This window comes from Chaetodon trifascialis, chromosome 4 (genome assembly GCF_039877785.1).
Source record: "Chaetodon trifascialis isolate fChaTrf1 chromosome 4, fChaTrf1.hap1, whole genome shotgun sequence".
Classification (NCBI taxonomy): domain Eukaryota; kingdom Metazoa; phylum Chordata; class Actinopteri; order Chaetodontiformes; family Chaetodontidae; genus Chaetodon; species Chaetodon trifascialis.
In genome coordinates this window covers 17,430,916-17,458,234 of record NC_092059.1, presented here as the reverse complement: position 1 = coordinate 17,458,234, position 27,319 = coordinate 17,430,916, and the positions used below count along the sequence as shown (strand labels likewise).

At 41.5% G+C, this 27,319-nt stretch overlaps 2 protein-coding genes across 3 annotated transcripts in view; both read right to left on the bottom strand.

The window, feature by feature from the left end:
- Window positions 1-1,269: 1,269 nt before the first annotated feature.
- ctdspl3 (CTD (carboxy-terminal domain, RNA polymerase II, polypeptide A) small phosphatase like 3) lies at window positions 1,270-10,776 on the bottom strand. Its single transcript, XM_070960957.1, has 11 exons — window positions 10,497-10,776; window positions 8,410-8,533; window positions 8,148-8,288; window positions 7,358-7,472; window positions 6,424-6,535; window positions 4,834-4,920; window positions 4,397-4,459; window positions 3,923-4,002; window positions 2,990-3,116; window positions 2,363-2,458; window positions 1,270-1,743 (listed from the first exon to the last, which is right to left on the bottom strand). The coding sequence occupies exons 1-11, from the start codon at window positions 10,623-10,625 to the stop codon at window positions 1,678-1,680; spliced, it is 1,140 nt and encodes a 379-aa protein (XP_070817058.1). The 5' UTR covers window positions 10,626-10,776; the 3' UTR covers window positions 1,270-1,677.
- An 8,511-nt stretch (window positions 10,777-19,287) lies between these two features.
- Window positions 19,288-27,319, bottom strand: part of arid3a (AT-rich interactive domain 3A) — a 40,476-nt gene continuing 32,444 nt past the window's right edge. The window contains exons 4-9 of one of the 2 annotated variants that reach the window (XM_070960964.1): window positions 25,999-26,071; window positions 24,233-24,416; window positions 22,625-22,872; window positions 21,989-22,279; window positions 20,869-20,958; window positions 19,288-19,992 (exon numbers count right to left, since the gene is read on the bottom strand). In XM_070960964.1, the coding sequence (XP_070817065.1) occupies window positions 19,841-19,992; window positions 20,869-20,958; window positions 21,989-22,279; window positions 22,625-22,872; window positions 24,233-24,416; window positions 25,999-26,071 (1,038 nt within the window). In that variant the 3' untranslated portion in view covers window positions 19,288-19,840. The remainder of the gene's footprint in view (window positions 19,993-20,868; window positions 20,959-21,988; window positions 22,280-22,624; window positions 22,873-24,232; window positions 24,417-25,998; window positions 26,072-27,319) is intronic. The other variant, XM_070960965.1, reaches the window with a different exon arrangement.

Here is a 27,319-nt window from a genome sequence, read left to right as displayed (position 1 = left end):
CACTACTTTTTTTTTCCTGGGTACCATGTCAAACACCATATGGAGCAAATAAAGCCAGGGCAGGAGCAGCAGCAGGGGGAGGAGGGGGAGGAGGCAGCACTTTCTCTCAGTTTACCTCCAAATTCAACATTAACGATCTCATCCATCACAAATACGAGTTTATCTAAACAGGACGGTAAATATTTACACTAAAACTAAACCTCAGCACTCCTCTAATATTCACGCGCAGGGTTATGGTGTGCACTAATGACTTTGCTGTATCTAAATCTTATATTTAATACTATCATTGTTATAATGATAGTAGTATACGCATTAACAAGATGAGGCTGTTTTGTACTGACTTAGTAAGCTGTTCATGGAGTCTGTCAGTGTGATCACAGGCCTGTATACCGCATGTTCCCACAGTGATCATCAGGCTGTGTTCATTATTGACTGTGTTGAGGCTCTTTTCTATAATATTCTTACACTGAGTTTATGTCTAAAGCCAACAAATGAATTAGACGGTCTGCAGACTATTAATTTAAAGTATAAACTCAAACAGACGCTGGTTCCAGCCTCTTCAATATGCTGCTTATATATCACTGCAGATCAAGTCTATTTAGCGTTTGGGAATGCTGTTTGAACATGTCATATTTGGCCATTTCTCACTAGTTACCAAGATTTTCCAAATCATTAATCAGCTGAAGAAATTCATTTATAACGAAATATGAAATATGAGGTGCCACAAATAACTTTAGATCCCACTATGCTGTCAACACACATCCTAAACAAAGCTGGTTAATGTGACAGTCCTATTCTTAATCATGTTAAGTGATCCCACCTATTCCACACATCTTTTCCACTTGCTCCTCTAACACCCTGGTGGCCTTTTCCTGCTGCACAGGAAGTGATGAGTTTTATTTTTTCAGCAGCAGGAGCAGCATTTTTTTTTTTTAGGAAATAAAAGACCAGAATCAGACCAGCAAAGAGGCCGCTGAATGGTTCAGGGAGTCCTGAGTAATATGCATGATTTCATTATTTTAAACAGTGAAAGGATGATACATGAGTGTGCTGTCATGCTACTGCATCACCTTTACCTCACTGATGGCATTCACAGCCGTTCACTTTAACGTCTCCCTCCTCTGCATCAATCTGAAGCAGCTTTCACAACAACTCATTCACCTCACGTTGAGAAACGTACATCTAGTGTTAAATCAAATATTACTTCACAGACCTGAAACAGATCATACATTATGAGATAAAGAGTCACGCCAAAAGTGGTTTATTTTTCCATTTATTATTAGGGTCATTTTATTGCATAAAAAAGCATATCTAAATAAAATGCTATTGATTAGCAATATAATCAATAAATAAAATTTCACGACTATAAACAACATATTTCAAGTTTTGGAAATATACACATACACTGAGGAGCAGTTTATTGCCTGGTGGAATGAGTCTTGGAGAAATGGGGGTTTGGTGACCAGCAGCATGTCTGAAATACCGATCTGCCGTCCTTTAAAGTCATCAGGGAGGACAGAGGAGGACAGAGGAGGACAAGCAGGTCCACCACAGACCAACAGGCTTCAGGTTAGCTAATCCCAACTGAATTCTGCTTTTAGCCAAAGCACAAAGAATGAAAACATGAGCTGTGAAAGTCACATAGAGTAGAGTGAGGGGAGGTGGTGGAGAGTCCTGTTAGTCCTCTGACAGCAGCCGGTGGAAGTGATCCTTCCTCTTCTTCAGCACCTCCCGAAAATCCTCCTGAAAAAACACAACAAGAGATATTTGGACTGAACGATGAAACCGGGGGAGGAAAGACAGCAGGCAGATGCTGCTGCAGATAACCAGCTGTTTTATTCACAACTGACTCTGGTGAAACAGCCAAGCTTCCACTGGCTGCACTGACCACGAGAAGAAAACCTGAACCCAAAACACACACTTCAAACAAGAGAAGTCAAACAAGTCATGACAGTGAAACACGTCTTCTTACAAATGGATCATCAGTTCTTTAATGCTGCAAATACTTTGATAGGTAAGTACGTTTTTAAAAGCACTTTTTCTCTTGCACTGAGGGTGTTTTCTAATACCGATTATACTGATCTGAAAACAGTTGTGTCTTTCTCACATATTTTAAACCTGTAGGGCTGCGACGAAGAATTATTTTCATTATAGATTAATCTGCTGATTGGTTGGTTTATATAGGGAGACGTCTAAAATCTGGTGACTATACCCATCATAACTAACAGTCACACTCCTAAGCAAGAGACTATTTCTTCTTACTCTTTTCTTAAATGAACCTTAAGCTGAATTTGAGAAAAAGCAATCAACAACTCATTTTTTGCCACAAAACAAACAAGCATGTAATAATATTCAGACGCACCGCCGCAGACAGTTTCTCCAAGGAGGGGATGAGCTTCTGGAGCTCTCTGTCCTCTGACTCTCCAGACCAGCTCTTGATGGGAATTGTGTTCATCAGCTGGAAAACCACCAAAAACTCAGATGTATAAAAACTTTTCACTGGACAAAAGATGATTATATGATACAAGATAATGGAAGTAAGGAATCTCAACTATGTAAGTCAGATAAAAAAAGTTGTGACACTCTTTTTGTCAACAAATCAGATGAAAGATACAAAACCAACAATTAATTTATCCTATGAACAAGGATCATTCATGTAGTAAAAGCCTGATATACTGCATCTTATTCACTTGTGTTATAGAGACCCACTATTGTCCAAAAATGTCCATGCTGTCATTGTGATGCACATAGGTGCTGTAGTTTAGTCCAGTTTGAGTAACATAAGGCCACATATTTGTGGCCCATGTTTAAAAGTTTAGAAGGCCTTCAGTTGAAATTGCATGAGGAGACGGACAAACACTTTGTCGGTTTTGGTCTTTTCAGGGGATTTACTGAAAATATCACCAACCCTCTCCATTGATGGCAATGAATATAACACAAAATTAGACCTCAAACTGGCAGCTAAGGATCACAGCTCCACAGCACTTACATGGTACGGGTACGTGTGGGGAGCGTTGTCCAAAACGACCGTCTTGGCGAGATCCCTCCCAAGGATGCTGAGATCTTTGATGTAATGGCCGAGAACACAGGCACAGTCGTCCTGATACAGACGATGCCTATGAGGGAAATCACGTGAAAAACATTGACAGCCGTTTCTGTGAACCCAGTGCATACCTCTGCCTTTCTAACAATACAATGTTAATCTACATTTTGGCCACTTTATTAGGCACACCTAAACAATCTAGTACAACAGCTCTGCCACACTTAAAATGTTCCATGTATTACTGATGTCAGTAATACATGGAACATCCTCTACTAATTCTCTAAGCTCAAGACAATGAGCGATCTCTTTCTGCTGCTTTCAGACTGTCACAAAAATGCAGATTATAGCTGCTTTAAATGAGCAGTGCGGTTTGAGGACTGTTTCATGACACAGGGAGTATTGTACACAGTAGTTTGACACTGCTTTCAGCGTGGGGATGTTGCACACAGACACGCCCTCTTCTGAATATCATGCAGCATTTGGGTCACACCTGTGGTTATTTATCGACCTCTGTCTGATGCATATTGCGTGCATGTTTATGTACCTTCTTCTATGTGACAACAACCACCTGAAGCCAAAAGGATAACTCATTTCTACTGTGCCCACCATAAAACTCAAACACATCTGCACTCATTGGAATTCACTGTGGATAAAAGTCAGCTAAATACCTGAGAACAAACAGCGTGACCAACCAACCAGCGTTGTCCCATCACAAACAGACCGTTTCTGAGCAGCGTTGTGAGGTCACTGTGCTGGTAACACACAGTGCCAGCAGCAAGCTAACACTGGCAGGCTGTGTCTGCTAAACCTGACACAGAGTGCACGTCACTGCGGTCAAGCAAAGAGTTTGTGAAACTCAAGTGGAAGCCAGAGACATACCGAAACAGTTTTCTCTGTGGGTCCAAGATGTTCAGTATCTTCTCAGCGTATTCCTTCTTTGCACATGTGTAAACAAACAGCTGTAACAGGACACAAACAGCTGTAAGGACAGAGTCTACAAAAACCAGAATGCAACAGGCATCAGGACACCACAAAAAACTGTATCGACTTTCATTTCTGATGATGTGCAAAGAAAAATAAGATAAAGGTGGAAATGAACTGGTTCAGATCAAAACAGGTGGAGGTATGACAGAAGTATCTGTGTGCAGAGAAAGAGTGTAAGCTCTGCAGACCTGGAGCAGAACAGTTCATCACAGTTCAAATTTTGCAGAACGAAACACTATACTTATTATTCTTAATGATAAAGTTCACCTCATCTCACCAAAAACAAACTGAGACTGTAGAAAGCACTTTTCTAGAGCCGACTGCACCAATAAACAACCAGACTGATTTCTTTATCAGATGAACACATACCTCATAGATTTTTGCCATGGACTGCAGAAACTCTTTGACGTGTGGCCGTAGGATCATGTACACCTGTTGACAACAGAGGAGCAGAGAGAATGAAAGATTGATGAAAACGTTCTTCATTTTCTCCTCAGCTCCTTTTCAATTCAGCATGCAATGGGAAGCTTACTCCATGTTTCAAGCTGCTATACCAGTTTAGATAACTCTTTTCTGTGTCTCTTGTTAGCACATGGCCCATCAGTGTTATTGTGAGTTCTGGTGTTTCTTCACATTAAGACTAGACTTCTTCACTTGACCTGCTTCCTGTCATCCCTCACCTCATCCCTAAAGAGGGTGACCACACTCAAGTGATGCTTCCACTCTTTTCATCATCTGCAGTCATTTACTCTGCATGCTTCAGATTGAAAAGCACGTTTGTGAATAACCACACAGTGAGCAGTTACCTTGTACTGGTGGTCCTGGAAAGCTGTGTAGAAGGTGTACTCTGGCTCGTCGATCACATTCAGAGAGCTGAACATCAGGGTCTCCTCCTGGAAGGACATCGTCAGTGTAACTCAGTTTATTTAGTATAAAAATCCAACATAAATTTCTCATCTTGGGTGCAAAGTATCTGCTTTAACCAGCCACAATGAGAAATAAACTGCCAGTTCCACAAAACAAACCAACTGTACAACTTTTCCCCTTTAATTTTAGACAATTGAACACTGGAACAGTCTTCTCCTAAAAGCTTTTTATGAGCTCCAGTCTGGCAGTGGGTGATATGTTCTCCACAACAGATCTCTCTGAATTAAAAAACAGCAAATAAGAACATCTCAGCCAAAAGGTCAGCCTTGAAGACAGATGGGGAAAACCACCGTGACCACTGTGTTCAACCCTTGCTCAGGAAAACAATATGCAGCTACTGAGAGGCAATGTGTGACATATTTAGGGCTACATTTGAGGTTTTCTGATGAAGTTTTGAATGTCTGATATCATATTTTATGGCGCAATCCTTCGCAGCCACCACTGGAATCTAATTCTATAAAAAGTATAATATTAGTGTAGCATAGGGTAGTATCTGCAACTGTGCAGAAACATATTATATAGACATGGAAAAAAAAGCCCTGCAGCATTTGAATGTTGATTTAGAAATCAAATGTCAGCATTATGAATGAAGCTTCATAGTATTCAGTACAGTCCCAAGCATATGAAGTGTTAACCAATTTATGAGTACTAGGCCTTTCTCAACAGAGTACACCAAGACAGGACTTGAACTTGTCGATGCAACACCGCCAGCTGACATCAGCTTGCAAATAAAAAAGGTCCACTAACAGACTTTTTCGAAAGAGGAAATAACTTGACTGACAGTGAGATGCAGTAAAAAAAAAAAAACAACTGTTATCCAGTCTGTACTGATGCTACAGTGACATCAGAGCCCGTGGTGAAATCTGAAAGTGCTGGCAGAGATGAGACTGTTCTTCCCAGGATGATGGACATTGACTGGGAGCTGGGCTGTGAGCTGTTGTCACATCTCTAAAAACACTGGAGCAGACTCCAAACAGGCTTTACTTGGATAAATCAGTCAAATATTCAAAATCTTAGTGGTTACTTCCTCACCTGAAAAAAAAAAAAAAAAAATCAAAACTCAACAAAGCCCAGGAGCACATCCAGTCATCTGGACTGTTCTTGGCTGGATGTGGACTCTGAATTGCAACAGCACTTGAGCTGTGACTGATGAGGTTTCACAAGAACGCAAGCACAGACAAGAACACACACTGCGTTAGGCCTGCCGCTTGGCAAAGACACCAAAACTCTGGACAGACCTGCTCTGCCACAGCTGGTGTGGATTTCAGTTGTTGTTGGCTCCTTTCTGATTCACATTCACATCACTGCAGTCTTGTTCGTCATGTCTTAAGTTGTTATGTCACTTTAAGCTCTATGTTAAGCTCCTCTTGAGTTACCATTAATTTGTCCAACTTCTTTGTTAGCTATTCGTGTATGTGCATTGTTGTGTGTGTGCATGAGAGGAGGACGTTCCAGGGACTTAAACTCACCAGGTCGACCACCAGTGTGGCCTCTGGAGTACTCCTGGTTTTTGGAGGGACATCTCTGAGTTGGGGTCGGGAATGCTGAGACTGTGATGGTATGTTCTTGATGAACCTAAAGCTGGAAAAGAAAATAATGCTTTTAGAAGGAAAGAAAGAATCACACACACTGTGGAGAACTGAAGGTGACGAGCTCTGGCACTGTAGAAATCAATTGAAGAAGCAACACTTGAGTTAGAAAACATTTTTGTTTGATGTACTGGGTCTTTGTTCATCTTGACTTGGCATAGTAACCTGCCATGATGAGAAAAAGACATCTGCTAGAGGCGGGACTCTTCAGGAAACTACTTGATTCTGATTCTTGGTGTCACGATTCGATCAAAAATATTCGAAAAACAGAGAGCATAATTTTTGCTCCAGATCACTATGTCAAACCATTCACTTGCGTTCTTTTTGCTCAAGTTAATTGCAATATAAAACAAAACTGACACTTAAACCAAATGGTCTGGCTGACGGCCACAGTCTGACTGAACCGAAGAGAAGCAGAGAGAGGCGTGTGAGAGCACCAGTGTTTCCCACACGCAGGCTTTACTTGGGCAGGCCACCAAGGTTTAGTTAACTGCTGCCAAAGTAAATCTGGTGACCCATTTTGGCATTTATTTTAGTTTTTTATCTGTCCTAGAGAATGACGCTGTCTGTGATCAATTAACACGTGGACAGTGTCCCCTCACTGTACCCCTCCTGTCACATGCACATGCTCAGCAGAGAAACAGAGCGAGCGAGAAAGAGATGCTGTAGCTTGTAAGTGCACCCGGTTGGTGCAGACATCATTCAGTATCATGTTGGTTTTGAAAAAGTAAGGTTAATAGATTAAAGGGAGAAACATAATGTTATCAACATTGCACGCAGAGGCGTGTGTCTCTGAAAGGGGCTTTATACTTACGGATTGAAGGCGTCATCCTCCTCATCTCCAGCCAGAAGGTCAATGGAGCCATAACCAAATACACCTTGTTCTGGACTCATCAACACGTTGTTGACAGTGTCTGCACACTTCACATCTGGACAGAAAAAAATAACACGTCCGAATTGTAAACAACACAAACCAAGGAAACTTAAAACACAGAGTCATCAGATGACATTTCCATGCTTCCTTTCTTGCCATGCCAATGGGACTGGAGCCTCTCCCATAATGCACAAACCAAAACAGCTAGACTCATTTGTTAAAGCTGTTTACAGCATCAATACTGTCTCTGACTCTTAGAGAAAAGAATAGAAATGACTCATGCTGGATCTGAATTCCAGCAGGACACAGAGTCATCGACCAAGAAAGTAAGTACCAACGGTCTGCTCACCACATTTATGCCCGCTGAGCAGATGAAACAACAATAATGTTCTTTCTGTTTGACGAACAGGGTGGGAATTTACCACAAGCCACCAGTACAGATGCTGGTACGTTTATACTGTGGTTGGTATACAAGTTTACTCCACCGGGCACTTTAGTCATAAGAGAAGAAAACCACCCTCAAAAGGATGACTGGATATCTCCCGAAGTGAATGGTAAAGCAGTGAAAGTGTTGAGTTGACAGAGTACATTTTTACTTTCCCACAACACAAAATCACATAAAATATCTGGAAGGGTTGTTGATGACTTACATTCAAATGAGCCCAGTCTGTTTAAGGTACTCCAGCTACCATATGTTACAAAGAACCGCAGTGACAGTAGCTGTACTCACTCTCTTTGCTCGGTGTGAGGAAACGCACAATGGGCGAGTAGATGTTTCTGGCTGTTGTGTTACGAGGAGTTGCCGTTGTGATCTCTGACAGTATGTGCTGATGGCGCATAATGGACCTGATGGGAGTCTTGAAGGCCAAATCTAGAGCACAAGAAGGCAATCAGTCACAAAAATGGATATATGGATCGGTGTAAGGAATTCATATAATCAGGGAAACAAAATGATCAAATATTATATCTAAAGTGGAAGCTGCCAAAAACACCTGTTTCTCTGTCATCGACAGCGATGGCTCTCTTTCTCAGCCGGCCACGGGGTAGTGGTCGCCTCGTCATTGTGGGAATTTCGTCATCTGAGTGGTGGAGGTCATTATCCGAGGTCTCTTCACTCTGCATGGTAAATTGGAAAGAAAGAATTGATAAATAAATGTATTATAAACACACACACACAAAAAGGTCAGAGTCACCGCTGTGTTTGAACGTCAAATTGTGATGATTTCCAAAGAGCACATCTCACTATGACCTTTAAACTATTCATCTATTCTATTCTCTCATTATTCAGACAGTTCTCCAGAATGAAGTCTGTGAATTGCATGAATATATCAGCTAAAATATATCTAAATATCTGTGTAAATGAAGTGAAAAACATCCCTGAAATACCAAGATAATCTTTGAAGAAGCATCAATAGCACAGTTCATCTCTACCTCAGTCTGTGTTCTTCGCGGCAGACTTTGAACTCAGCAAAACACAAACATGCACACTCCAAAACTGTGTTATTATTCAAGTGCAAACAGAGACAAATTAAGGAAAAGCTGCACAAAATAACTTGTATTGCCAACAAGGTCCTGCATTGGTAGCACGGTGGCACAAGTGGTAACACTGTCGCCTCACAGCTAGAAGGTCCCCAGTTTGAATCCCGCTGTGGGCGCTGGTGGCGTGTCCTCCACCATGTCTTCAGTGCCTGCTGCTCCAGGAAAAAGGGGGCCTTTCTGTGTGGAGTTTGCATGTTCTCCCCGTGTTCACCCAGGGTTTCCTCCGTAATAACCCCCACTAAAAACATGCAAGAAGATCACCACCTGACCAATGGTGACGAAAAAAGGATGGGTCCCCGGACGCGGGCAACGGGATCGGCCGGCAGCCACCACTCCTGGTCTGCTGCGGAGGAACGACGGACCGAGGATGGGTCAAATGCAGAAATATAATTTCACGAGAAGCATGGCATGTGGTGTAACTCACTTGTGTGACATGATAAATAAAGTACGTTTCTTCTTCTTCTTCTTCACCACTGGTACTATTAGTATATCAGTAATGCATAGCCAAAAATGGAGATTAACACTGATGCCGGTGTACTGCAAGATTATGCATCGCTTTGCACATGACTACATCAGTAGCAGGAGCTTTTGTTTTTTTTCTCCTTGTTTACTTTGTGAAGAAGCAGAAATTGTGCGGTCCTGTACTACCTCTTTGTGGTTTATTGTTTTCTTCCTGAGAGCCCAGCCCAGCTGCTGGAGTGTAAACAGTCTGCACGCATGTGTCCTAATGACCTACTTTTACTGGGACCCTCTCACATGTAACCGTGCAGTTTAATCCTGTGTTGCTTCATCCTTCCTGTGTCAGACAGACACCATGCCACAGAGCTGCACATCTTGCAGCCTCAGGCAGGGATAATCTGGTTTCTGCTCCTTTAAAATGACGGTTCTGCGTATTAAATTCACTGACACTGTTAATTACCAACTCAACGTGTTCAATTTGAGAAACGTTAATACAAAGCCAGTATAACATAAAGTGTTCAGTCAAGTAAGTTCCACTATGGAAAGGCACAGAAAAGCTCTGTGAGGACATTAAAAACCACAATAAATACAAAGAAACACCTCTTAAGCATCCCAAACTGCAGCCTCTAAACTGGAGATTAAGTTGAATAATTGGTTTCAGTGCAGCGCTTTTGTTATGCTGTGTTAGTTTGTAGCTTTAGCTTCATCTTTGTCTAGCGCATCATCCTTCTCAAAACATTTCGCTAACGTAACGCCACGCGTAACGTAGCGTTAGTTCCGGGTCGACCCGAAAGCCCTTAATTTATTTACTTTAATAATTCTGGAGAGAGTAACGCTGTTAAGTAGACCAGGGATGAAAAACCAACGACGGTCCAGACTTGAGCTAACGCGGTTAGCAACGCCGTCTGTGTTCTCATGAGAGCGCTAGCTAATCAACGTCCGGAAACTACACAAATACCGACACGGTTACTCACATGACTAACTCTGGTAATACACACAGTGTTTACTGGAACAACTGACATTTCCGCTACTAGTAAACGTTTCTTATTGAGGAAATAATCGTAACACACAAATTCGTTACCTTGGCTTGAAGCAGGCCTTCGGTGACGGCAAGGCGCGTTCGTCTCGGCGTCGCTTTGTTGGACCGTCTGCCGTTGCTCCTCGGCGTGTCCGAGCAGGCCGTAACGTTTCTTTGAGACCTAAGTTTCATTTTTCTTCTTCATATGTGATTTGTACACATCTACAGACAAGCAAAAGGTGATCGCATTGACTCAGACGCTTTTGCTCTTCTTGTATCCCCCCCAGTCGGCCAGTAGCCGAGAGTCGATGTAGCTCCGCCCCGCTCATCACGGTGCCTTCTCGAATCAGTCTGTGTGTTTAAATCTGCCGGGGTGCGATAGGTTCACCACAGCGGACACTGTTATTGGGCGGTGCTTCAGAAGACTCGAGCGTCAGCGTGAGACATCAGTCACGTTGGAGAGTTGGAGACCCAGCTATTGTGTGTTTGTGTGTGTGTATGAATGATTACATATGAGTGAGGATCTAGATGAACACAGAAACCTGTGCATTTCACCCCAGAGCCCCTTTTGTTTTAACTGCACAATAAGTTCACGTCAGAAAAAAAAAATCCAGCTCAAATACTGGAAACGTTTATTTTCTCGAATGGACACAAACTTTAAAAATGTCAGAAATCATTTCACGTGAGTGGTGTCATTTTCCATTTTCTGGTACTTTATACTAATAGTCCATTTCAATTCAGAGGTAAACATTGTGCTTGTTACCAGCTGTTTGCTAGCTGTTTTTGCAAATTCAGATTATCACATTAATCAGCAAATACATTCTGATGTATTCTCATTGGTTAAGATAAGATTATATTGGCCCCTGAGAGAAATTTAGACACTATTGGCAGTATATAAAGCAATTAAAATTGGTTCCACCTTTGCCAGCTATAACATTAGTGATGCTTAGTCATAGTATAAACCCGCATAAAATTGAAAAAAATTGATATACAAGTACCCCAACATAATAGAGTCCTTAAGTAAATAACTAATTGAATAAGAAACTTGTACTTAACCTGAGAATTTCCATTTTCTGCTACTTTATACTTTCACTCAAGTACATTTAAAAGAGAAACATAATTTTTACTCAACTATGTCCACATTTATTTGTTGTCACAGACAGCTGTTGTTACTTTGCAGATTCAGACTTCACATGCAAAACCTATAATGAGCTTATAAATACGATGTGTCAATGTTATTGAGTACAAAATGAACACACTGACTAACTGGTTTGCTAACTTATCTTACTCCATCCATCCATCCATCCATTTTCTATGCCGCTTATCCCTTTCGGGGTCGCGGGGGGGCCGGAGCCTATCTCGGCTGTCAACGGGCGAGAGGCGGGTAAAAAATCCAACACACTTGTGACATTTAAGAATGGTGATATTTTATTAATTTCAGATTCAAAATAAAAGTATTCACACAAACACATATTGAGTAAATAGGCAAGAACAGCTCTTCACCCTTTGAAAACAAAGAAAAAAAAAACAAAAAGAAAAAAAGTTGCATTGCCCGCCGCCACTTCACTGTTATTGTGGTTACCGGGAAACATCCCATTCATCAAAAATGTAATCATCATAGAAAAGAGGAGGAATAAGCACACATTAATAGAACAGACTGAAAAACGACTTGCAGTACTAACAGTGGTACTAGAAGCAGTACTTGTTATCATACTAGTAGTAGTTATGTGTTGAGCTGGAGGTTCCCTGTTGTTGATAAACTAAACAGCAGAAGTGTTACAGACCTGTAACACACAGAGAGAAAGAGAGAGACAGAGGACGCCACCCAGAGTCCAAAATGAACCTCTCAGTTCACCTACAGGGTGACAGTTCTGTTTGTTTCCTGCCAAGATAACAATAGTAATACACCACAATACTCGTTTTTAACACAATCTCATTTGTGTCATGAGATTACAACTAATCTTAAGTACTGCACTGGTATGTTGAGGTTCATTTTGGACCCCGGTGTCCGCCTTATGCCCTCTTCATGTACCCACTAAAACTGTAACTTGAGCCCTCACTGGGTTAAATGCATCAAACTGGAGGTAGAGGTAGATTTTCCTGAGAAGTTGTAAAAGACAAGAGCCTTGTTTCAGTTCTGAAGTTAACCTGAAGACACGTGAAGCCCCCACACACATCACATGCTTCCCGAAAATAATCACATTATTATCATCATCATTATCGTTATATTAACAAATCTGCTCTAAATGTAATCTCTGTGTGCCGGGGTTGCTACAGCAAATCCAGGAGGAAAAATAAAAAGCAAAGCAAAAGCAAAAAAAAAAAAAAACAATATAAACATGATATAATTCACAGCCCTAAAAAGCCATATTTCAGAATATTCTATTTAATTAATCTTAGTAATACAGGTTAATTCATACAATTGTCACAGCAGAAGGCATCTTGTTATTTCTCATCATTTTCCTTGTCCACAGTCTACCTGATGGAGGTAAAGTCAGTGGCGAAGTCCAGTCAAAAACCCCTAACCCACATGCACCTTAACCCGTAAACGTTGCAGCAGAATTTCCATGTTGGCAACATGTGGGAACAGGAGTCGGAGTCAATTTTCCATGCAAGACACTCTGGACCATAAAAGATTTCAAGAGCTTTTTAGAGCTACGGCTTTGGTTGGAGTAAAAGCAGCAGTGTTTCAAGGACTTTCTTATGTTATGACATTTAGACATAGAGCCAGCAAGCCAACCACAAGAGACTCCGAGGGTCCAAGACAAACAAAATGCATTTTGCATTAACAATGCGGCGAAAATTAGGCCAGCTAAGTCATTGTTCCGGTCTGTACAACAGCACACAAATGCACCAAACAAGCAGACTTTTGAAATCAATCCAAGCTTTTAACTGCACACGACAAGAACATTAAAAAAAAAACAAAAAAACGCGGCGTCTCGTGCGAGCATTGTCTGATCTAAAACCACCTGCACACTCTATGACTGAGCGCAGACACGGAGCTGTAGATGATGTAGCATTCAGAAAAACCAGCGGTTTGAACCAAAATCTGCTAGAAACAACCTCTGTTTTCATACCAGGTGCCACACACTTTAAAATGATACACTTTTTACAGCTATGTTGTTCCACTGTGTCTTTAAACACCAGATATGAAGGAGCCTGAGCACAAAAACAGTTTGATTATTGATTGTTTACTGTTTTTAATAAGCAGATCAACTGTAAAGGTCAGTGACTTCTCTGATTTTACCCTTCCATGACGACCTAAACGCAAAACTCCGGAAACACTGGAAAGAAATGAAAAAACAAACACTTAAAATGTCCTTTTCTTTTTGCAGTAAAACTGTCATAATGAAGGACACTGAATCTTTGCAGATTTAGGAAATCTAAGCTGATTTTGCGTCATAACAAAACCTTCCACTGAGGGGAGCTCTTGGTAAAGAGGTTGAAGCTTGAACTAAATCCTCAACTAGACTGACATCTCTGCTTCCCCTTCCATAACTGAAATTGGTTAAAGGTGAGAGTCAGATTTCTAAGCTGACATTTGATTGTCTGTGGTCCTAACAATCTCTTTCATGAGTCAAAGTCTTCATGAACCAGCATCAACGACATCTTGATGAGGTTCTCCTGTGTGAACCTTCAACAGGCTTCTCTGTTGTGGCTGAAGCAAAGAAATCCGTAGGTCTGAAATCTTTAGTTCTTGAGGTAGAAAGAGGGCTTGATTGTGGTTGAAGGGATGTCAGAGAGTTTGGAGGTAAACAGTGTTGTCACAACGTCCCCTGATTGTCTCTACCACGCAATTAAAAAGATGCCAACCTTCCGTGAAGATGCTGCCGTGCACACACTGAAAGAAAGAGAGCTGCAGTGCCTCCACTGTTCAAATGCAAATATCTCACAGAGCCTGTCGATAGATATACGATAAACATGGATCCACTGAAGGGGGCAGGTGCTTAACTGTTGTCTCTGAGGGCCAAAGGGTCACCAGGTCAAATCTAAAAAAAGCAATGTTGATCCTTTAGATCAGTATTGATTGAATTTGCCATCTCCAGCACCCCTCCCCCCTTCAACCAATGCTTTCAGTCACAGCATGTCTCAATTTGATTGTCAGCCATTACCAGCAACTGTGACATGTTACTCACGCAGAGAGAACAGAGACATGGAGACAAATGCTGGGCTTACTGTGTGTCAGCAAACTGACAAAAACATCTTTTTCCATGGTAATATTTGAGATTTACAGCAGCATCGAGGACAAATACACGCCCAGAAATGTAGGTAACAATGAGTTGTTTGTTTTTTTCTAGGTCTTTTCATAGTTCTGGCTTAAATAGGTTAAGGTTGGAAGAGCATGTAGCATCAAGAGCAACACCACCATTACTGTAGGGACTATGCTGCACTACAAAGGCAAAACGCAGTAACTACATTATCTGGTCGAAATAGAATTAAGTTTTAAGTAAGACATCTTTCCTGACCACAGACATTATTACATCATCAAATGCATATTTTTGGTCAAAAAACTGTGGAAAAGTCATAAGAACTGCAAACTGTAATAAAACATTAACAGTTAAACCTTTGATCATAATGGAGAAACAAACTGAATACCAGACAAGGTAACTGCCGTCTTTGTAGCCTCTGTCTGTAGTGTGAAATCATGTGAGTTCATGTGGTTAAGCTTCCCTTAAATCACATATTGAAAATGTTATTTGGTTAAATATGAATTTGTTCAACTTAAAGGTACCAGTTAGCTGAAGAAGGGAAACCATTTGCTGATACAGTTTCTGACTGATCAAATACAGAGCATAACTTTATTCTCTAAATGTTTGTTAGGTTTCATGTGATGTCTGTGATGATTAGCAATGAGCTAAAAATAAAGGTTTTATTGTCTATTTCACAGTTCAACTATAAGCCTTCTAACCCTTTTTTCTCTATTTCACTGTTCCTGTAGTTACTGCTCTCCGACTTTGTAAGGCAGTATGGACGAGCGCTGAACCCAACCATCTAAAGCCAGCCGATCTGAATGACAGTGAGTTCACACAGTTCACACTGTATCTAATAAGTTACTACAACTGTAATGTAACCTGGCTGGTTTAAAGAAAGGTGTTGCCAAAACTACAATAAGACCTAGACTGCAAAGAAGCCAGTTCAGCATTAGTGGACATGACTCTGGACATGACTCAACTGTCCACAGTGAGGAAACATGACATGTTATCTAGACTTTCCACTGCAGTTCTCTGTAGATTTGTTTCAGAGGAAACAACCTGAACCTGATCATAATCACCATGGTTGTGAGTCTTGAAATCAGAACTGCATAAATGCGATCCACACTTTAAAAGGCTAAAGGGTGGAAAAAACAAGCTCTTCCCCAAATAACTCTATTCATCATGTAATCGCTGTATTTCACTACATGTGTTTCCTCTATATCTGTAAAATATATCTGACTTCTCCTGTGATAAATGACTGAAAGTGTAGTGCACACAGTTAATAAATAGCAACATGGTTTGGTATTATGTCCCACCTGCTGTATGTACGGCTGCTGACAGAAAGCTGTAACCTCACACCGACTGGAGTTTCAGTTCTGCAAATGTTTCTCAGATATAAAAACTATTTCATTGGTTGAGTTGAACCTCAGTGGATCGAGCCAAAGAGCTGCTGACACCCAGCACAGAGGTCGGGGAAAGAGGCAGCTGTGATTATAAAACCATGTGGATTTAGTCCTGTGTTACCTGGTTTACTGTCTAGCCTTGATAACACCAAATCAAACCAGCTTTAATAGTCTCAGTAGCCTGCTTCTGGGATTGTGAACCCCTCACCTAAAACGTATGAACAACAGACACAGAAATTCAACCAGACTCTGGTGTCCAGTTATAGAGCCCCAACAGCAGAGAAAAGCAGGTGCGCTCGCAGGAAGTGTAAACTGTGCCACCTTCAGATGAGGAAAGAAGTAACTGCTGCAACTTTGACAACTGTTTCTCCTTTTTATAACAGTTTTTTTTTGAGTGCTTGACGTTTATAATTTCAAACTGAGAAAACAAGCATAGTAAACACAAAGTTTCGTACTTGAAATATAAACTTGGGAGCAACTGAAGTAACTACCATAACGTGTTGAGACTGAAAAATTCTATAACCACTCAGTGTCTGTCCTAAGCTTTCAATTTAATCACACAACTGTGTTTATAGGTCGAACAGTAACTCCTTCTACAAATAATTAACATTTCAGCTCACTTGTCTGAGGGTCAAGAGCCTGGAAAGCTCAACGATTAATGAAGAAAGCAAACGTGTTGTACAGACACAAGCTGAGTTATGTGTCTGTTTAATGTGTTTAATAACCACTGAAGGTTGCTATGACACAATGATTCTCCATTTATAGTGTGACGACCCCACTGCCCTTTGCCTTGGTACGTGTAGTGTGTGTGTCTGTGTGTGTGTTGCTGTGGTGCCATTACATTAACCGGGAACATCTGGCCTGTGTTCCTCAGATATTTAAGCCCGCCTGCCACAAGCCAGTCTCCATCCCTTAACCTCAAACCAAGGTCTGTTTTTTTGTCCTTTTTTTGCTTTACACATTGACAACAAGTGCCTCATATCTACGATTGTATTCATACACCACTTATACTGACTTTCACACCTAATGCCATTTATTACTGTTCCCAACTTCCATAAATTTCAGTTTGTTATTACCAAGTTTGGCCCCTGAAATGGCCCTAGTAATAGTTATTGTAGCTGACAGGTGGTATAGGTGTAAAATGTAAAACCTCAAACACACTGCTTGAGCACGGTGACTTCAAAATATCTACATCTTTAAGTCAAAACTGCTGCTGCTACTTCTCTTGCCTATAGGTGGCGCAGGTTGGCATGCATTGAAATGTGAATAAGTGGGATTGTGAGGGAGTTATAAACCATTTTCGTTTCTGTCGCCATGGAAAAAGTTTTTTCTGCTTCACTGAGAAGTAACTCAACCAATGAGATCCTGCCTGAACGCTGTTCTGCCTCTGACCATCTTTTTTTAACATCCAACTAAAGTTCCACTTTTTTTTAACTGAGAAATAATGAAACAAGTGAGCCTGAACAGCTCGCTCTCTGTCGAGGGGTACTCTCACCATTTTAGTAAAGTTCAGATATACATCTGATGATTGCATGCGTCTCTGAATGAGCGCCTGCCTGAGTATAAAGAGTACTTTTCAAAACTGACCGATGTTTGTGTAGCAGCTGGTGGCGATTTCCCACAGAGCAGCGAGTCCAGAATCAAAGCCACGACAGCCATCTGGTGATATTTGACTGGAACAGTAAAAACTGATTAGACGGAGGTACTGCTCGCTCTCTGATCATCTCATGCTGTGTTAAGGCCTCAGAGCAGAACCCACATACAAAGCTTGATTTACTTCCTGACGTCAGTAGGAATGAGGCTGCTTTGCAGAGGGTTGAGGCTGGGGGGTGGGGGTGGGTAACAATCTTTAACAGCAGACAGTCCAGAGAGGTTAAAGTTCAAAAAGCTGAATGACTGATCTACTTCAAAATGCAGAGACATAACGACTTATGAATGATATGCTATCTCCACCGTAGATGACTTTACTTTTTCTAAATCTGAATGCAGTAAGCGTTCGTACAAACACTAAGACACAAGCCGCAGCTATGATTACCTCTGAGCTCCATTGTCAAAAGCCTCAATTAAGCAACATCTAAAAACAGTCAGAAGATCACAAGACATTCTCTATTTTATCCTTGACGAACTAGTCTCAAGGAGACCCTGTCCTTGTCACACAGGATAAGAAGCACTTGGATCAGAAGAAGCACTAAGTCATGCAACACACAGAGTGGACACAAAAAATAAAAGCATCTGTAATCTATAATACAAAAAACAAAACAACAAAAGGTCAGATATGAGCTGAAATAACTGTCAGAATAAGTTTTTTCTGAAGCTAAAATAGCATCACCTGACACGTGATTGTCCATGTGAGTGTCTCCACGCTGATTTAGATTTAGTGGATACACGACTCCTGTGAAATTAAGACAGGAAATCACAGTTTTCCTGCTGCGCTCCTGATCACTGAAGGGTTTTATCTACAAATTCGGGCATGCATCTGACCTTAAGACAATCACTCCACTAAAGGCCAAGTTAGAAAAAGGACAAAAATTAGATCTCTCCGCAGAGAGACATGTTGAAAAGGACTGCTCTGTCAAGATATTGTACAAAATGATGAGCAGATGGACACCTGAGAACAATCGAAAACGTGTATTATTCACAACTCGAACAGTCAGTGTGGACGCTGCTGAGGCTCAGAAAGTCCAGCATGTTGAGGTGTAGCGAGGGGAACCCAAAAAAACCAAAAAAAAACCAACCCTCAAGAAAGGCTTTAGGTCATCAAGCTTCAAGCTTAACAAAATGCCTGCAAGATTGGCAAGGATACGCATTGAACTGGCCTCATGCAAACAAATGGGTGAGGATTTTAGAGAAAATTTGTCCAACAGAAGCTTGAATTCAGCAGGGATGTCAGCTGCAAAGCATTCTAGATAATCAGCCACTACCTAGGCTCTGGTAGCCATCAAAAATGGACCAAATATATTAAAAAGTGAACCGATATCCTTGCAGATTCTTGAGATGGAGTTGCTTTACATTTGTGTTTCAGTGGAGAATCTGTGGCTTTGACATGATGTGTATCTGAGTACACAACAGGAGCACAGACCTGCACCAGACTCGCTCTTCCACACAGAGATCCAAACTGGCTGCAATGTGAATAAGGTTATAAGGTCTTACACAAAATGAGGTCACAACGGTACATTGTTATATGCCCTGAAGAAACAACATATACCTTTAAAGCTTTTCTGATTAAAAATAGAGGATATTCATATTTTCTTTTTTTTTAATAGAATTCTAAATATATAGATTTTTTTCCTGCAGTGAGAGGATTGTTAAAGATTTAAATGATAAAACACAATAAAGAGAATAACAATAATGATAATAATGACAATGAAAAGATCAAATAAAATAAAAAAATCTCTCCCCTAGAGGATAAAACATCGCTGTCAATCAGTAGCTGTGTTTGTGTGTGTAAACAGTGCATTACCCTTCCTAGTTATTACCTTCTCTTTTGTTCTCCGATAATCTGTACATTTATGCAGAAATAAATAATTCACAGGTTGTGCATATATATTTGTTTAGCATATACTGGCTCTCAGTTGGGTTATTTTTTTTTTTTCCGAAATCATTTTTGGCTATGAAGAACAAAAGAGGTGATTTGGTGAGAGAAAACCTGAGATAGTGTACTTCAAGTGATGTGAGTTTCAGTTTGTGTCTTTCTGTACAGTTTATGGTTCTTCTCTTTTTGGCATAGATTATGTAGAAAATGAGGTTGATTTTTGGCTTTACTTAGCGTGGTAATTAAAAAATAATAATAATGGGAAAGGCAGGGGGTTTGTTAAGACAATGAGTTGCTGGAGGTTGAGGTTGAGGTAGGTGTGTTCTGCTGCTGCAGCGGAGCGGCACGACTGCTGACCGTCTTGTTGGAGACGGACGATCCAGAAGCACTGGACAAGGCCGACCCTGCTGCTGCCTGAGCAAAAAGAACGCCTGGAGAGAAGAAGATACAAGAAATGAAGGTTAGAATACAAAATATGTCCGTTGGATTTCATCTCAATTTTAAAGTAAAACTTCAAGAATAAGTTATGCTTTCTTTCCAAGAGTTAGATGAAAAGATCATGTCTTTGTGTGAAGCACAGAGCTGATTGCCGTGAGGAGATTAGCCTAGTTTACCATAAAGGCTGGAAGCAGGGGGGAAACAGCTTGGCTCTGTTCACGGTTTATCACAAAAACAACATCCTGTGAAGTCGTCCATGGAAACTGTTTGGTAAAGGGCACTTACAAATAACACTTGGCTTTCAAAAAAAAAAGCCTTTTAGCTGTTTTTTGCTCTTCTTTCAATGAAGAAACGCTCAGCAGTTCCAATATAATTGATCCTATAGCAGCACCTATGCTAACCTCTTTAGGAGCCGCCATTGTGGTTTTCAAATTTCAAATCGCATTACTTTTCTTGCTGTTACAGCACAGCTAAAGCACCTCATAGGACACTGACAGGTCAGAAACAACTGTGGTACATAACCTGAAGCCTGGTTAGCTGCCTCACAAGGTGAATTTGCTCTTGATGGCACCAAACAATCATGCAAGTATACCGTGACAACGAAACTCTGGAAAGTCACATTTCTGTTTGAGTACAGATTAAATGACTGATCTTTGAGCACATGTCTTAACTTTAGAGAGAGCATGGCAGGCTTTTTCCCCTGTTTCTAGGCTTCATGCAGAGCTGAGCTAATTATCTCCTGGCTCTTGCTCCATGCTTAACACGCAGACACGTGAATTTTGATCTCTGCATCTTAATCTTAACAAGACAGGAAACATGGCAGGAAGTGATCAGCTGGACTTCCTGTGCCACCTCACAGTGATACTCACCAGTGTACACCACTCCATTGAGCTCCACCGACATGCTGATGCTGCTTGTGCCATTGGTGGTGAGGTTCAGGGCCGAGTCTTGCCTGCCTTCTATGAGGAAGACAACCAAAGTAGAGCTATGTTAACAAAACCCGATCATTTATACAGTACTTTTATTCAGTATTAAAACTGCAAGATATCTTTATGACATTAGTCCAGAGTTGACTTCTGCCCTATCTACAAACCAATCAGACAAAACAACATTGAGCAACTTAAGAACATAAAACTCTTTCACAGCACAAACAATTTCCAAAGCTACTGAATTCATCATTTCTCTGAAGTCAGCTGTATTATCAGTACTGAGAAACTGTTTTCATGTTCTATCAGACAAGACAAACCCCGCTATACGGTCAAAGAAGGGAATCCCCACGCAGACAAACACACATATGTTCTATATGTATGCATGCATCTGTTTCTATAAGCTAAACAGGTCAGCATATAGACCTGCTTCCTCACTACTGGGTGTTGTGGTTTGTGGTAAGATGACAAGAATGTCTTGAGATACTAACTGCCAGGAAGAGTAAGAATGCTTGCAATACAGCTCATGCCAATTCTGGGCAAAACAATGAAATGTCAAATACACAGAGATGCAAAGAGCAGATGTGATATGCATTAATGACTTTTTTCAGCCCATTAAGAATCTTGAAAAATTACTGAATCTTGAAAATGAGCAGCTTCCTGTCTGATCCAGCAGTTCTACCTTTGTGGAAGAACATGCTTTGTGCTGATTGATTATTGTAAATCTAAATAAATGAATATGGATTATCAAATTCTATTCTATTATCTACATACATGTTAGCTTTAGGCAATGGCAATCATCACCAGGTGTTATATTTTCATTTTATGTGGATGATTTGCATATAGTGATGTCTGTTCATTTCCTGACCAAAGATGAGATCTACTTTTAGCAAGATAGGACAGTTTGATTTCCCCAGTAGTAAGAGACAACAGAATTAGAAATTACAGTTTAGTTTCACATAAATGTGGTGACGAAATTAGCCTTCAAAGTCATCTGTGACCGGCTGTTTTGCTCCTTGCACATTGGCTGAATATATCAGAGAGTCCACTGTGTGTTCAGTACCTTGGTTATTGATGCGGATGTTCATGGGTATCTGAGCGGTCATGGCCAGCAGGTTATGTTGCAGCGCTCTCTGCAGCAGTCGTTGATGTTCCTCGGCCGGCAGCGCCATTTTCTTCTCTGGAGGCTCACCGGCCTCCAGTTTGTCCCTCAGCTGCTCCAGAGCGGCCACCTGAGCCGCCATCGCTGCCTGAGCTGCTGCTGCCTGCACGGCAGCCACAGAGTGACCCGCCAAGGCCCCCACTGGCAAACGAGCCACACCGACGCCTGGCAGGGGCTGGCCTCCCTCCTCTTCTGACCAGACGCCATGGAGAGGAGGAGAAGGGGGAACTTAAGCCGAGCAAACTCAAATACAACTGAATATGATGAGTTATCCAGGCAAAACATAAATTACATTCCTACTTGATGTTACTGTATTTGTCATTTTGGATTAAGACTACCATTTTGGGAGACTATAAATGAAGAGCTCATGACATTACTACATTCAAGTGTGTGAAGCAACGTTAAAAATAAGAGGATAAACCAAAATCTACAGCTAGTCCTTAAATGTTCTGATGAGTGTGACTCTTCGAATTCAGTCACTGACTCCCAACAGTTAATCCCCTGTGACGTTAGTGCAGAATAATACACAAATCTCACCTTTCTTGATCTTGTGGACTGGGGTCAGCGAGGCCCCATTGGTGCCCACTGTCAGGCCCATACTGTGGGTGGAGAGCTTCGGCGATGAGAGCATGGTGGGCGTCCCGTTGGGTGAGTAAGTGAAGAGGGAGCTGCCAAAACTCTGTCGTCGGCCCTCTCGCCGGTTACTGTCGATGGCTGCCTGGAGCTCATTGGGGTTACTCAGACCCCGTTTATCACATTCATATGGGTACAGGTACTTCATGTATCTGGAAGAAACACATTGTATTTATGGATTGTATTTATGATGCATTTAATTGTTAAAACTGACAAAACTGACCCCTAGTTGTGCCGTTTTCTCTATCCATAACATGATGGGATTTTTTTTTTTTTACCCCTAAGATGTTAGTCTGCCTGATTTTACACACACACACACACACACACACACACACACACACACACACACACACACACACACACACACACACACACACACACACTCGAGCTGAGGTTTGTCATCATGCACCACTCATAGTGTAAAAACAGGTGTCTCCTGTGTCTGTGTCTCCTGTGGCTCTGGTGGAGCTTTGTCAAGTCTGAGAAAACAACCCTAATGATGTGATTGTGATGTCATCAGGATTGTCTCAGGTTGGGCTTAAAGACACACATACGAGACAGAAATTTTAACAGAAATCCTGTGTAACAAAACTTGCATGGAGTTTGATAGACACAGACATTTACCAGGCAAGGAGTGTTTACAGAAAAATGCTATCCAGATGCATTGTGGGAAGTGTATGATCTATTGTTTATGGAACTTCACCCTCGCTACGGATGAAAAATCAGGATATCGCGGTCTTTGCTGCTTTGATTTTGTCCATTTTTTAAAAATTAATATGTTTCTCACAAGTCCCTAAACCTTATGGAAATACAATACTAAATTTTTAATGCACCCCTTTAAACACCTAAGATGTGTTTCCAGCAGATCACTGGATACACTGAATAAATCAGCTCTAAAATAAAAACAAAATAGGTCTTAATCATACAAGATACAGAGTGATGGACAATAAATTGATGTGATAAAAGGAGATACTCTTGGACATCATCTTGAAATGATCTCATTCTGAGAAGAAGGGATCGGTGGTGCAGCTCATTAGGAATGAGAGCGTGCTGCCATCTGAACCAGCTACAGGAAATGGCTTCAAACATGGGGGTTAATTGGTAAAACGAAATGGTTGTTGACATCTGATAGCCAGCAGCTCCACATGCTTGAAATGCTGAGCAGCACAAAGGGATTATGGGTATGAAGAGTTGTGGCTACCTAAAGTTAGAAAAACCTGCATCAGCTGTGTTACTGATCTCTATTTTTGCAAAGATTTGCAAAGATTCAAATTCAGATTCAATATTCCTTTATTAGTCCTGCAAGGGGAAATTCCAGAAAGATGTCCAATTCATTAGCTACTTGTAATAGTCCTCACAACTTCAAAGGGCTGTTTGAAGGCTGAGACTGGGTTTTCAGGGTTAGGTTAGAGTTAAGTTAAGGTTAAGGTAAGGAGCTAAGGAATGCATTATGTCAGTGAGTGTCCTCACAAGCATAGAAGTACAAGTATGTATGTCTGTGTGTGTACTGACTGTGTGCGGAGGGTGAAGGCTGCACTGGTGATTGAGGTAGGCAGGTTGAGTCCCTTGGTGATCTCCCTCCACAGCTTCTTGTTGATGACCTCCACCAGGCCGCCCTTCTCTGTCACCAGCCTGTAGAGCATGTACAGATCCAGGACCTGCTTGGCCATGATGGGAATACGATTCACTGGGGTTCCTGGAATAACACATACACACACGCAAACACAAAGGGAAAAGGTCACATCAGAGAGTAAAAACACTGTCATGGCAGGAAACTTCTTCTCAACTTGAAAGACAAATCTTCCTGCGCTAGTTCTTGCTGGGAATCATTGGGGTTTCTGGAAATTGCCAGTACGGATTTCACACATGACCTCATGCAGGAAATGTTCCTGAATATTTCAGGGATAGACTACATGTGTGAAAGGGGCTTCGGGCACCATCCTAACGAGGGTGAGACACTCGACAACATTTGAGGAATAAAGGAGAAAGAATTTCACGAATGCATGGCATGTGCAGTTTCCCCCTCAACTCTGCATGTTGTGTGTAAAATTTGTGACGAAATCTTAATCTTAATGTTAATCTTAAAGCAGGGAGCACTGAGGAAGAATGCTGTCACGTCACATCACCACTGTTTTTCAGGCTGTTCTTGTCTTCAAGCTAGAGATGATATGAGTGCATGTTCATGACAAGCCCAGCAGCGTGAGAGAAAATGCCTTGGAACAAAACCTACTTGATACTTAGAATTTTGAATTATCTGTGACAAAAGTCCCTTTGCCAGACTGGAAAATCAGCCTTTAAATGATATTCATTCAAATGTATAGTAATCCCAAAGACAATCATAAGGCCCGCGTTCAATGGAAAATATGATCAATCCCGTTTCCATACAAAGGAGCAACGCCTCAGTTATCAGTATGACCTGCAGATGGCACTCTCAGATTCCCAGAGCACACTTGGCTGATCCACCCAATGCCTGTTGCTCTGACACTGTAAACATTTAGTACTGGTTTTTCGTTGCGAACACATGTTGTCTCCCATGTCGATCGTCTGCCCCCTGATCTGATTAAGCCATGAGTCAACTTGTCAAATTAACACGGCAGCTTGGTATTTATGAGGGAGGAAACATCTGAAATGAGCCGTTGGGCATACGTAGACCCGGTACATGCAAACACTTTATTGCACAATTCCAAATTCCAATGAGTGGTCTGAATGAAGAGACATTGGACCTTTTTCTGCTCAGCCTGCTGTTCTCATGTTGTGTGTGTCACCGGTGTGAAGACCCTGCATGCACGCGGCTAAGTCTGTGTTTGTGTGTGTGTGTGCGTGCGTGTGTTTGAAGTGTTGGTAGAGGCTGCATGGACAAGCAGCAGGATGGGTAAGGCAAACCAATCCATTACCAGGCATTGAAATGATGTGTCCCTTCTAGTTATAGCCTGGGAACAACGAGGGGCTGCGCAGCCATAAAGCAATCATCTCCGAAATGAATAAAGACCCCACCCATGTGAGTGAAAGATGAGTCGACGGTGCTGTGTCGTATGTCAGAGGCAGCGGGGGGGGGGGGGCTCATCCCTCTCTACATGTAATTATTAAGAGTCTCTCTGTAGCACTGGCTTGAGATAAAGCGAGGAGATATGGTATGACCAGATAAGAATGGATGTTATAGGTTTTACTTTAATGAGTGAGAACAAATGTGATGTAGTAATGCAGTGTTTAGGAAAGTTACACACACACACACACACACACACACACACACACACACACACACACACACACACACATACCTCTCTTTTGCATGAAACCGAAGAGGTCATCCAGAAACTCTTTTCTCTTTGGGTCTCGATCCAGTTCATAAAGCTGTGGAGAAGAGGAGGAGGGAGACAGATGAAGCAACAACTAATGTTTGAGGTTCAACATTAGAATACCAAGACCAAGGTGTTCTGCTGTCACGAAAACAATCTGAATGTGTGACGGCGCATCAAACAGCTGACAGAAACTGTCCTCAGTGCAGGGTGAATTCGTGTAAACATCAAAAACAAATCTGTCAGCTTGTGAATGACGACATGGACATTCAACCTTAAAGATCCATCAGGAGAAACCAACCAGCTGCCTTCTGATCAGAAGAGGAGACGACAGAGAGAGAAACTTAAAGAAATGCCATGGACCAGTCTGGCTTGATGAGAACCTGATGTGGGTCTGGCTGCTAGCGGGGCCCAGGGCTCTGGAAAGTTCGGTGAAAGTTAGCAGTAAAAGTGGGGGACCCACTCTGGGGGAGTACAGTGAGGCCTTTAAGCCTATGGTTGTTTTTCCAGCTTAGATTCCCAGCGTGATAGTGAAATATCTTGCTGGAGGTCTTTCTATTTATGTGTCAGACGCAGTTGAAGCTGACTGTCTCAAAGGTGAGCAAGCAGCATCAGTGTGCAACTCTTGAAAGGTACACATTGTACAGTGAGGTCATGGACTTTCATCATCTGTTATCAAAAATGAAACACAGTGTACAACCAAGCACAATCAAACAAAGGCGAAGCATGTTCCCACAAAGACACATCAAACCACAACTAACCCTGAGGCAATCACCTGCTCAGCAGCTACATTCACAATCAATTAATGCTGAACATTCTCTGCTTCCAGCTTCTTAACTGTGGGGATTGCTGCTTTATTTTGTCTTGTGAAAATAAATGGAATATCTAGATAAAGATATCAACTTCACATTTTTATTTGGTCATTTTCACTCCTGTTTGATACATTGTAGAACAATGCAGAGTATCTATCAAGAGGATTTAATTGATAAACATAAGGGTTTTCTCTACCATTACAAGTGTTTGTTACACAGCGCCTATGCTGAATGAGCAGAAAAGAAACTATGTCGCTGTGTCTTGGTGTCTTGCTCTCTCACTCACTCTCTCTCACACACAGACACACACACAGACACACACGTTGTGTTTTTCTCACTTGTGGGGACATTACACAGACTTACACTCATTTCCTGGAGCCTCACCCTAACCCTAACCACTATTTGCCTATTCCTAACCCTACACCTAACCTAACCTTACCTAACTCGTATCCCTACCCTCAGTCTGCACCCTAAAATTTAATGATTTACAT